The sequence below is a fragment of the Corvus brachyrhynchos genome, unplaced genomic scaffold, assembly GCF_000691975.1.
Source record: "Corvus brachyrhynchos isolate BGI_N302 unplaced genomic scaffold, ASM69197v1 scaffold142, whole genome shotgun sequence".
Taxonomy (NCBI): domain Eukaryota; kingdom Metazoa; phylum Chordata; class Aves; order Passeriformes; family Corvidae; genus Corvus; species Corvus brachyrhynchos.
The window spans coordinates 2,932,494-2,944,304 of record NW_008237226.1 but is presented as its reverse complement, the minus strand read 5'-3'; the positions used below and the strand labels follow the sequence as shown (position 1 = coordinate 2,944,304).

The 11,811-nt window shown below is 43.5% G+C and overlaps 1 protein-coding gene and 1 pseudogene across 5 annotated transcripts in view; both read right to left on the bottom strand.

The window, feature by feature from the left end:
- Positions 1-11,811, bottom strand: part of CDK14 (cyclin dependent kinase 14) — a 320,052-nt gene that overhangs the window by 251,095 nt on the left and 57,146 nt on the right. Inside the window, exon 1 of one of the 5 annotated variants that reach the window (XM_017729278.1) lies at positions 755-907. The exons of 3 other annotated variants lie outside the window; for them this stretch is intronic. Coding sequence is in view for 1 of the 2 variants with exons in the window: in XM_017729277.1 (XP_017584766.1) it covers positions 495-569 (75 nt within the window). In the remaining variant the exon portion in view is untranslated. Of the gene's footprint in view, positions 1-494; positions 600-754; positions 908-11,811 lie in introns of those variants that run through there. One more of the 5 variants, XM_017729277.1, reaches the window with a different exon arrangement.
- The window catches only part of LOC103612329, a 27,666-nt pseudogene continuing 23,164 nt past the window's right edge, over positions 7,310-11,811 (bottom strand).

Sequence of the window (11,811 nt, the reverse complement as noted above, 5' to 3'; positions counted from 1 at the left end):
TCTTTCCCTGCACCTGCTGCTGCTCTAAGCTTTCATATGTTGAAATATTCCACTAAGATCCAAACCGCTGTCAACACACTCCTACATAAGCATTCAAGAATGACTACCTAAAAAGACTACCTCACTTTTTGTTATATTAAATAAAGACAGTATGCAAGAGAAATAAAATCATGACAGAGGTTAGCAAGGCAAAACACATCCATGATAGAGTATGTATTTATAAAGGATCGTTTTAATTTTATCTTCTACCACCCAGCAAATCTGTAACTGTTATAGACATTTATTCAGATCTAGCAAGATGCACAGACTTGTTAGCAGAGATGAAAAAGTGGCTGATCACGTCCTTCACTCACTCATCCCAGAGGGCGTTCAGCCAAGCATGTATCGGAAAAAATTGCCCATACTATCCTCTTAATACAATTATAAATAATGGTGCCTGAGACAGAGATACAAAGCTGTACCGAGAAAAGCATCGCTTTTAAGCCTTCCCCTACCTTTTCCCTGGTATTTACAAACCGCAGGCAGTACTGCTGGGGAATCTCACCAGGGTGGCTGCCGAGAGGTCTCATGTGGCGTTCCCAGCTTCCCACCGCCTCCCTCTGCCTGGATGTTAAGCATTCCCGAGAAAACCCACCCTGACATGCACAGAATGAATCCTGCTCAAGTTGGAAGCATGTGATAACTAGGCTTCAGGTTGAAACAGGAAACCCCAGCACCCAGTTAATCCCAGAGATTTAAACAAGCCCCATCTTACCGTTTTGCTGTTGCCCAGATCAGGTCAGATTCACCTGCAACTCTTTGGCATCTCTCTAGCAATGTTAGTGTTTGCAGTCAGGCCGGGCTCATTCAGCAACTGAATTCACAACATCTTTCTGCACTAGCAAGCTGAAATGGTACGGCTGTACTACAGCTAAGAAAGGGGGAAATCTAAAGCAGCAAACAAAGAAATCCCTCAAGACAGGGTAATCCCAGTGGAGTAGAATATAAAAGGTACAGATGAGCACTGAGGGTACACTATTTCTCTGTCTAAATTTCATCAGCAATACTATGCTCTTTCTAAAAAGATTTTTTTTTTTTAATATATGATGGACTTGCCTGTGGAGTTCCCAGAAAGGCAGAGTACCCAGGCTCTGCAGCAGCATTGCAGCCAAAGTAACCATGCATATGCTATCTAGGCAATTTACAGCAGTCTTTTTGAAAAGATATTGATTTACAATGTAGCACTGCCTCAACCCAACACAGTACTGCAGCCAAAATAGCTAATGGTGATTTCACAGGAATTAAGGGGAAAAACTCAACATTCAATCAAAGGATGAAACTAATCATTCCCAATTCAATTTGTCCCAGTACTGAAAGATAGCAGCAAGTTCTAGAGTGACAAAATGACATTATAGAAATAATCTATGGGGACCTGGAAACAAGCACTATGAATACCATAGCCAGTTTTATATAAACAATAAATATTAAAAAGCATTTAAAATTTATTGAGTCAAAATATGAACTCTCAAGTTAGTTTCAGCATTTTAAGGATGAAACTTAGTATTTAATTTATGAAGGTACAAAATACACAAAGCTGTGAGTAAGCAATAGACACCTACTCCGTGCTGGGAATCCACTACTCAGCCCAAGCAAGCTTGAGTGTGGTAGGAGGGAAAAGAGGGCAGCAGGAGCAAACCCTGGCAAACCCTCAGGGAGGGCTTCTCTAGAAAGGAGGCAGTGCATCTTCTCCATCTCCTACTCCTACAGCAACCCCTGCTGGTCTGTGCTTCAGATGGCTCCTGGCTTCCCAGAAACCTCCTGGGGTTGGGGGAGCATTGGGCAGACTATACTAGGACAGGGAACAGTAATGTGTACATCAGCGAAACCTTCAGGAGGAAACGCATGCAGCTCAGCTGAGATGACATCTTCAACACCCTGAAATGTTATTCATTTTTATGTAATGATGACGTACAATGAACTAGCAGGCAAAACACAGCCCTGGCTCACAACCCGGGCAGCTCCAGTGACCCTCACCACAGAACCATTGGAAATCAGCTCCCTTTTAGAGTTCCACTTTGAAGAAAGCAGAGTGTGTTTAAACTCAACTCATTTGCTCAAGTCCCGCCATAGTCTCCAAGACTTACACATGTTGGCATACTTCTCAACTCCAGGCTCACATGTGAACCTAGCATCAGTGGCTCCAGTGACATATAAAACTTGAATGCATAAGCAAATTCTATAAGATGCTTCCAAAATTATGTAGTAGTTATCTTTTCCCCTCATCTATTTCCCAGCCTTAGTCACAGGGGCATCTCCAGACTTCTCAGGTTGTTAACTTGGTTTCCAAGCAGATAGAAGGCTTCACATCTCCTGAAAAAATATGACTTCCAGTCTCTTGAACAAAATTTTCTTCTCCTCTCTCTTGAGTGTGAGGCTCAGAAGAAAACACGAATAAGAGCTTCCAGTTGAAATTACAAGAAAATACTTTCACAATGTTTACATTTCTTGGCCTTATTCTGTCAACAACAAATTTGTCTGAGGCTGAGGGAGAACAGAACAGAAGGATGCTCAGGAAAAAGAAAAAAAGATAGTGAGTAAGCACCTGCAGAGACCAATATGTGCCAAAAGACAGGCACCATGTTAAGGGAAAAGTGGTGGATGGCCATGAGAAAAGGAAACACAATAGGCAAAAAAGGCAAGCCAGAGAAACAGGGAACTGGATTCTGGAAGCAAACAAGGTGTCAGGCCAAGGCACAGAGACTGAAAGCAAGACAAATAGCCTACAAAGTTATAGAATCACAGAATATTCTGAGTTGGAAAGGACCCACAAGGATCACTGAAGTCCAGCTCCTGACCCTGCACAGGACCATCCCCAAGAATCACACCACGTGTCTGACAGTGTTGTCCAAATGCTTCTTGAACTTTTCCAGGCTTGATGCTGTGGCCACTTCCCTGGGGACCCTGTTCTAGTGTCCAACCACCCTCTGGCTGAAGAACCTTTTCTTCAACCTAAACCACTCCAACACAGCTTAATGCCCTTCCTTTGGGTCCTGTCACTTCCTTTGGGTCATGAGAGAAAAGATCAGCACCTGACTCTCTGCTTCCCCTTGTGAGGAAGTTGTAGACTGTCATGAGGTCTCCCCTCAGTCTCTTCTCCAGGCTGAACAGACCAAGCAACCTCAACCACTCCTCATACGGCTTCCCCCTAGGTTGTTCACCATCTCTATGGTTCTCCTTTAGACATTCTCTAGTACCTTTATATCCTTCTTATACTGTGGCACCCAAAACTGCCCCCAGCACTCAAGGTGAGGCTGCCCCAGTGCAGAGCAGAGCTGGACAATCCCCTCCCTTGCCCAGCTGGTGATGCTGTGCCTGATGCCCCCCAGGACACGGCTGGCCCTCCTGGCTGCCAGGGCATTGCTGATTCATGTTCAATTTGCCATCGACCAGGATCCCCAGGTCCCTTTCTGCAGGGCTGCTTTCCAGTCATTCTCCAGTCTGTCCATACTTGATTGACCCACTCAAGGTGCAAAACCTGGCACTCCCCCTTGTTAAACATACAGTTGGTTATTGCCAAGGTGTCTTAATTTGTCTAAATCTCTCTCTGCAGGGCCTCTCTATAGTGAAATACAACTTACAGAAACCTTCCATATTTAAAAGTTAATTATTTTTACTTCATCGAAAAAATTGGAAAAAAAAAATTCATTTATTGCATTAAAGCCCTTCTCGTTGCCTTTGTCTCTGACCTTCCTCAAAAGATCCAATTCCAAGTGGGTTTTGGCTTTTGTAAGTGCATACTTGGAAGATGTATCTGTATTCCTTCCCAGTTACTTGTTCTCAAATCCATCTTCTATATAATTCCTTTTTAATTTTGAGTCTTGTTAGGAAGCCTTTGTTCATCCATGCAGGCTTCCCAGCATTTTTGCTTGACTCCCTACTATTCTTATCCCCCTCCTTCTCCTGTGCTAGCCCCACCCCTTGCCCTACTCCGAACCCCATCTGCAGACTGTGGTTGAACATAACTTGGCTAGAGCACAAATATGTGCTCTGCTGCTGCCCATGGTACAACAGAGAGGACTGGGAAACCTGGCTGGAAGGCAAATGCTATCTAGAATTAAGAATGGAATTGATGGAACACACAAAGACCCCTGTAAGCATGGGACTGGTTTGTTTTCCAGGGGGGCGGGAGAGTAACCAACCTCAAAAATAGTTTCAATACAATAACTAAAAAAAAAGTCAAATAACTATGGAGTTGGATTCAGATTTTAAAACTCTCCATGGAAGCCAGCTGCAAATACAAGTTTCATATTATCAGTACTTTAAGTCCTGCCAACACTTTCATCCCAGGGCAGACTGCAAAATGCTATGTGGCACTTGGGAACAGTTCTTCACATATAAGGAGGTGTCTTTGGAGATTTTCAAGACAAAGGCAAATTGCTACACTTAAAAAAGAGAGATTACACAATGTCATAGCTCTGATGTACCATTAATTAAAAATGCAAACCATCATTTATTAATATGGCATAGTAAAAAAATGCCAGTAGCTACCTTTGTTCTGTGTGGTCTTACTACACACTAATAAAATGAACTTTTAAGTACTGTCCTATTTTCATTAGTCAATGATTATATTGAATCATCTGAGAGGAGGGGAAACCGAGCAAGGGAGAAAGGCAGCTAACATTTCCCTCCTCTCCAAGAAGTAATAACCAAATGCAGTAATTAGTAAAAGTTTCATACATCCATACGAGCCCATTTTCTCCTCATAGAAGAAAATGCGTGGCTAAGGAGAACCACTGCTTCTCAACACAAACATTTCCATTTTGACAACTGCAGACTGAATATACAAGCAAAAAATAAACACTTTTGAAAATTTACTCACTTGTGAGAGTCATATAGACATCTAGCCAGACACTTCACAAGCCACAGATAATATTTCATGAAGAAATTGTTTAACAAGATGCTTAAGGAGTTGTGTCCAGAAACTCAGTGCTGGATGGGACACCTGTCCAAGTCCAGTTCAGATCCTTCCGATCATAGGTGATGATAAAACATAACCCCCTTCCCTAAATTGAGAAGTTTGAGTTTAGTTTGAGTTAGAATACAGAGAGTACAAGAAGGCATGACCTTAATAAAACAATCCAGCAGCAATACAAATGTATTGAACGCAAAGAAAATAATTTTTATCTTAAGATGGCAAGTGAAGCAGTGGATAATATTTCACAACGGAATGCATGACAAGTTATTCAAAGTACAACATGCTGTTAAACTTGCTTTGCAATAACAATATTTAAACTATACCAGATGCACTATATGGTATGGTGGAATTTCATTTAAAAAGTCACTGTCTGAAATAAAATGCCATGCAACGTTGCCAATTAGCTTTGCAACTTTTAAGACCAAAAAAGAGATTTTGTGGGTTTAGGGACTGATTCCAGATAGAGTTTGCATTACAAAGAACATTGAAACCACAAACTCAAAGGAAACAACAGCAACATAGAGAATACTGTGTAATGATTTTAAACAAAATACTTCAAATTGGTCCAGATATATTTTCAGCTCTGTCTTTGCGTATAACAGGTTAATTTAATTACTTTAGGCAATTATGCTCTTTCTGTGCCATAGGAAAACCTAACTCCAACATTCCTATCAGAGCCATATCTTCCAGTGAATACTAATACAGTTACACTGAAGCTGGTTTTATTTGTTATTGATACTTCTGTGTTCCTTGCTATGGTTGCAAAAATCTCATATAAATAAAATATTTCAGACTACAATATATTGGTGCAGTGTATTCATGATAAGAACTTAAATTTTATTATTTTATCTTGATTTAGGATTTCCCTTTAGGAAAGTCAAATATTATTTTCTAAGCCTCCATTTTTTTCTTTGTTTTAAGGCCTTAGTTAAAGGTTTTGTACAAGCGCTATTCTAAAGAATTATGTTAACCTCTGATTATTAGTCCAAAGCACTTAAAGAAAGCACATGCAAAGGCCAGAGGCAATCAGATCTGCAGCATGATCAGCAGTTAATATACACAGATACCAAGTGTAGAACTCAATCAAAATATGGAATTTTGTGGTAATTCTACTTTTAAGAAAGCAGATCTGTGGGGTTTCCCACTGGCAATCCAAAATGGGACTCCAGCATACCTCCACCTTCAATAATAAGGCATGCCTTGCTACATGAAAACAAATAAATAGTTTTCTCTCAGTCATGTCTCACTCATGCTTGCAAAAAAAATCACAACTATTAACACACAGACAGAATTCTGAGCTAGTGCTGTGTTCATGCCTTTATAATACATTAAAATAGCACTGAAAAAAAGGTCTATTTGGAAAGAATATGAAGCCTATACCAAGTGTCAGGTAAAATAACATGCATCTTGTTTGCCTAAATTCCTCATCCCCAACTTGCAAGACAGTAACTGATAGCAGCATTATTAATCTTCAATCATACAGTTACATGTGCTGCCAATATTAGTAACATTTCACTACTGAAATGAAGGTGACTTTGTAGCACATAAATAAAATTCTAGGCAGAATTATGCACCATAATTCCCATGACTTTTGATGTACCTGTATATATACACAATCTCAGTCTTAATATTACTAATACATTGTGTAAGAAGCACCACAACCTAGAATACCTAGGAAGACATTTAAATCAACATCTCAGTCAATAATTGTTAAAAAACACCACAGAGAACTCAAACAGTGTAAAATTAAAACGTATGCTCTGTGATTGGAAGATGATAACAATCAGCAAGATGACTTAGTGGAGTAGCTTTAATTAAACTAACCTATCTACTATGACAAACATACATAACAAAAAAACCACTGTGCTGGTTTGAAAGTAAACCAGCCGACGAAATGAACCCCACACAAATACCTTGAAAGAGATTTCAGGTCGGAGTTACAATTTAATAGAAAGATTACAGTAAATGCAATGATACAGAAAACCTGGCTTAAACCCACAAAGCCAGAGTATAACCTGGCACCTTGTTGGTCAGGATGGTGGCTGCAGTCTGTTTAAGCGGTGGTCCTATGGAAAGTCTGGTCCTCTTGTGGAAGTTTGGGTCCTCCTCTGCATCTGTCCAGTCGTGGCAGCGGCAAGGAGAGACCGCAGCAGGACTGAGGAGGCAGGACCGGAGCTGGCCCACAAGAAGCAGCCAGGATATTGGCAGCGGCAGCGGCAGCAGCAGGAGGAAGCTCTTTCTTTCTGGGAGAAAGCTCTCTATATCACCATCCACCTCCTGTCCTCCAAAACCCATGCCGCTGTAATAGCAAATGCACCATGAGCAGGTAAATCCTACAGAGACCACTGAGGCAGCTGAGTCCAGCACACTCTAGAAGGTATTTTTAAGCTTGGCTCCCACAAGCACGAGAATCTCTCCAATCTCTTTTTGGCAATTCTCTATGTCCTTGGAGACATCACACCAGAGGTCTCCGAGGTGAGGTTTGGCATTCCCACAGCACTTCCTCACCTCTTCTTGTTGTTCCTCTGTGCTGTGCTGGATCTCAAATTTGTAGAAGAAAGCGCAGGCACCCCCCAGGTCAGTCTATCTTCACTGTCCAGTAGAACCACACTCTGGCCTTGGTTATTTTACACTCCCTCCAGAACAGCTTGGCCACAGCCAGCAGGACATGTGGGTCTTGTTCACACTTCCGAGAGCATTCACACTCCTGGTCTTCTGTTGTGGCCGCACTTCAAGGAAAATTGCTTCTGACCAGAGGATTCCTGAGTTGGGGCACTCTTGCAGTACCTTGGCCATCAGTGTGTTTGCAATGTTCTTCAGCCCAGATCTGTATTCCAACTGCACAAACTCCAACCAGAGATCTGGATTCTTTGGATTCTTCAGGCGAGACTTTTCCAAGATGGCTCTTGCTCTAGTCAACTGCCTGACCTTCTCCTCCAGCCTGGACAGTAAAAGCCACAGGGGTATGGAACTGGGGGCACTTCTTCAACCCTTGATTATAAGCCTCCTGTGCTTCCTCTACCAGCTCTTTGTGCTCCTCATTTTATCCTTTCATAATCCACAATTTGAGGAAGTCCTCATAGTGCTTCAAGCCTTCCTCACAGAGCTCCTGGACTGCAGTAATGTTCCCAAGCACCCATTCCAACTTCACAGGTTTCATGAAGACCCTTGCTGTGGGGGCACTGCTGTGAGCCTTTGCCAACAGTCTCCTTGCTCTTTCATATTCACTGCTCTCTGACTCAAGCTTCATAGCAGCCAGCCAGATATCCTCACTGTTAGGGTTGCCCTGGAAAGCCAGGGCCAAGATGCTTCTGGCTGCTGGCACATCTCCCACTGGCCATTTAGATTTAGCTCCCATGAGCCACAGCACTTCTGCTTTGGGACGGTGAGCAACAGCTCTCTGCAAAAGAGCCTTCAAGGATTCTCTGGTTCCAGGGTTCTTCACAAAGTAGGCTGCTTTCAGCCACACACTCTTCTTGCTTGGGAAAACTTGCCAGACATAGACATAAATGGCTCGGGCACACTCCAGAGCACTATGAGCAACACAACTCTCTGCATCTTCCATCCAGTTGTGTTTCTGATCTTCTTCCTCGATCCCAATCCCAATCACAGCTCGCATGATTGCCTGGCATGTAGCCACACTTACAGCTTTACCACATTACTCAGCATCTTGTATCTGGTGCTCCCTGTTGAGTTTCACACTGTTAGACCTAAGAGATGTGATGTCTCTGTAAATTATTTTCTCCACCATCTGGGTGTTTCCATTGGCTTCCTCCAGTTTGGCAGCATTAATGCAGATGTGACAATCCATCAGGATACTCTCCTGGGCTTTGTTAAGGACTTTATGAGCATTTTAATATGTCTCCAGACTTCCCAGCACCAGCCACAGTTCAGCACTGGTTGGACAGCACTCCACAGCATGGCTCAGCATGACCCTGGCATCCTCAGGTTGCTCCAGCTCCATGGCTGCTTTCCACAAATGTAGCAAGTTTGGAACACGCTCAAGGGCTTTCCTAAGCACACGTTTCTTGGCATGGATATCCATCTCCTGGAGTAGCTCTGCTACTCTGATACAGATCCAGAAAGACTGTGGAAGGTTCCGGACAGCCTGGGCCACAACAGCCTTGGCTGCATCTCCAGGCTGTAGCCAAGCAGCTTCCAACCAAACATCTTCAGTTTTAGGGCACATCTCTGTTCCTTTCATGATGCGCTTTCGAGCCATCTGGAGTTTTCCAGTGACCTCCTCCAGTTGGGCTGATGCTATCCAGGCTGGTGGATGATGAGGATTGGTCTCTTGGACAGATTTAAGGAATAAACAGGCTTTTTTGATATCATCAGTATCTCCTCTGCATGTGGGAATCATGGAATTCAAGTCTGTCAAATATCCTTTTGGGTCCACTACAGTCTGGCCACTCACAGAGTCTGACATCTGGTTTAGCCTCATATCTATCCAGGTGCTCCTGGCTTGGCCAATATTCCTCATATCCAATTCACCTGTCCCAAGAGTCATCAAGCCTGGTGTCATTCTTCCTGGGTATGGTATATTCAATCCCCCTGGATATGGACTATTCAATCCACCAAACTGTGTCTGGTGTGGGTCCATGGAAGTATGATTCTCCCTGTAAATGCTGACTGTAAATGCTTTGCAAAGAAGCTGTCAGGGGCAGGAGTCAGCTTCTTGTTCCAAGGATTCCTCTGATGCTTGTTCCTGGCATCACCAACCTCTGGAATACTCAGCCACTCCTCCTCAGTAACCTCTGCTAACTTCCGTTTCAAGTCTGAGAACTGCTGCTGAGTTTTAGGTTGTTCCATATGGTATTTTCCTACTTCCTCTTTTTCTTTTTGTTCTCTTCTTTCTTTTCTGTGTTCATCCATCCTGTTATCCAAAGCTGCATCAATAGCATCTGCTTCCTCATCGTCTTTTTCATAGGGGCCGCTTGAGAACAGGCTCCCAGCACAGCCATTGAACTCATCATAATTGGTGTCATTCAAGTTCTCATCTTCATCATCCACTATCTGGTTCTGCTTCATCTGGTCCCCCACAGTTCTCTTCCCCAGCAGGGCGTCCACAGGGTCATTGGCATCACAGGGTCATTGGCATCACAGGCAGGGCTGATGTCAGAGCGCGTGGTGAAACCTGTGGCTCCGCGGCCCAGCCCTGGTATGGAGCCCAGCGGTGTGGGCACACCCAGGAACAGCCTTGTCTTGTGGCGGTGGTGTTCCAAGTCTCCAAAGCGCCCAGTTTATACATGGTCAGGTTCAGGCAGGAATGTCCAGTGCCTCCCCCAGAGTGGGGAATTTCACAATGGAATGATGTAATCCTGTGAGTCATAGGATATTTTTGGGAGTCCTTGATGGCGTAGGTCATTACAGCTGCCCAGTGGGGCTGTTGAGCCATTATGGCCCATTGGCAGAGATGACCCCCTTAGTCTGGGTGTAGTTATCATGTCTGAGTCAATTTGTGAGACAAAGAAACTCTACCTTGCCATGCAGGGTTTGCTTCTTTCCCTTATCAAATACCCAGCTTGTAGCCTGCGGGTTGTGTGTGCACTGGGCAGCTGCTGCAAACAACCCACCATTAACAGTTCATCAGGAATAATGCAGATGGGAGTAGAATACATACTTTGGTTACACCTCACATTGTAACCCAGGACACCCACAGAGCTGACAGTGCTCCTGCTTGCAATCCAAAAAACAATAAATAAAAAAAAAAAGCTAACCAGGAAAGGACTAATATTTCTGTGACACAGATTTTAATGATGAATACTAGAGACAGAGTTTACAAAAGTTTGCCTTTAGGGACAGTTATAAAGAATTAACAATAGCTTTTTAATATCTACCAGTATGAATCTCAGGGATGAATCCCTGAAAATGTTTCATTTTTGAGTTAAATATATTGCTACGGCTGATCTCGTAGAGTGACAAGGCTCAGGGATATCCTTTTTCAAAGTCATCCACAGTGTTTTAGCTAGGAGAAGAAAGCTTTCTATAAATGAATTAGAAATTAACACAAAACGGTGAGTTCGCCTTCATCTCTTTCTTAAGTTTAAATATATCAAAATGCTCATTTTCTTTGAAAGCACTGGATTTTAGCCTCCCTTCATTTTCACTTTGAGATACTCAGATGAGAGGCTTTGGTTTAGGGTCCATATTGGGACCAGTGTTATTTAATATCTTCACTAATGACATGGATGAAGGGATCAAGTGTACCATCAGCAAATTTGCTCATGACACCAAGCTGAGTGGTGCAGTTGACACACCTGAAGGATGGAATGCCCTCCAGAGGAACCTGGACAAGGAGAAGTGACCCTCCATATTGGGACCAGTGTTATTTAATATCTTCACTAATGACATGGATGAAGGGATCAAGTGTACCATCAGCAAATTTGCTCATGACACCAAGCTGAGTGGTGCAGTTGACACACCTGAAGGATGGAATGCCCTCCAGAGGAACCTGGACAAGCTTGAGAAGTCACCAATGGGAATCTCACGCAGTTTAACACAATCAAGTGCAAGGTGCTGCACCTGGGCTGGGATAAGGCCCAGTATCCATCCAGACTGGGGGATGAAGGGATGTGGAGCAGCCCTGCCCAGAAGGACCTGGGGTTGCTGGTGGATGAGGCTCGACATGACCCAGCCATGTGCACTCACAGCCCAGAGACCCAAACGTGTCCTGGGCTGCACCAAAAGCAGTGTGGGCAGCAGGGAAGGGGAGGGGATTCTGCCCCTCTGCTCTGCTCGGGTGAGAGAGACCCCACCTGGAGCATCGCATCCAGCTCTGGGGTCCCAGCACAGGAAAGACATGGACTGCGTCATTTCTGTTTAATGAGGCTTAATATTTAACATATTTATAAAAA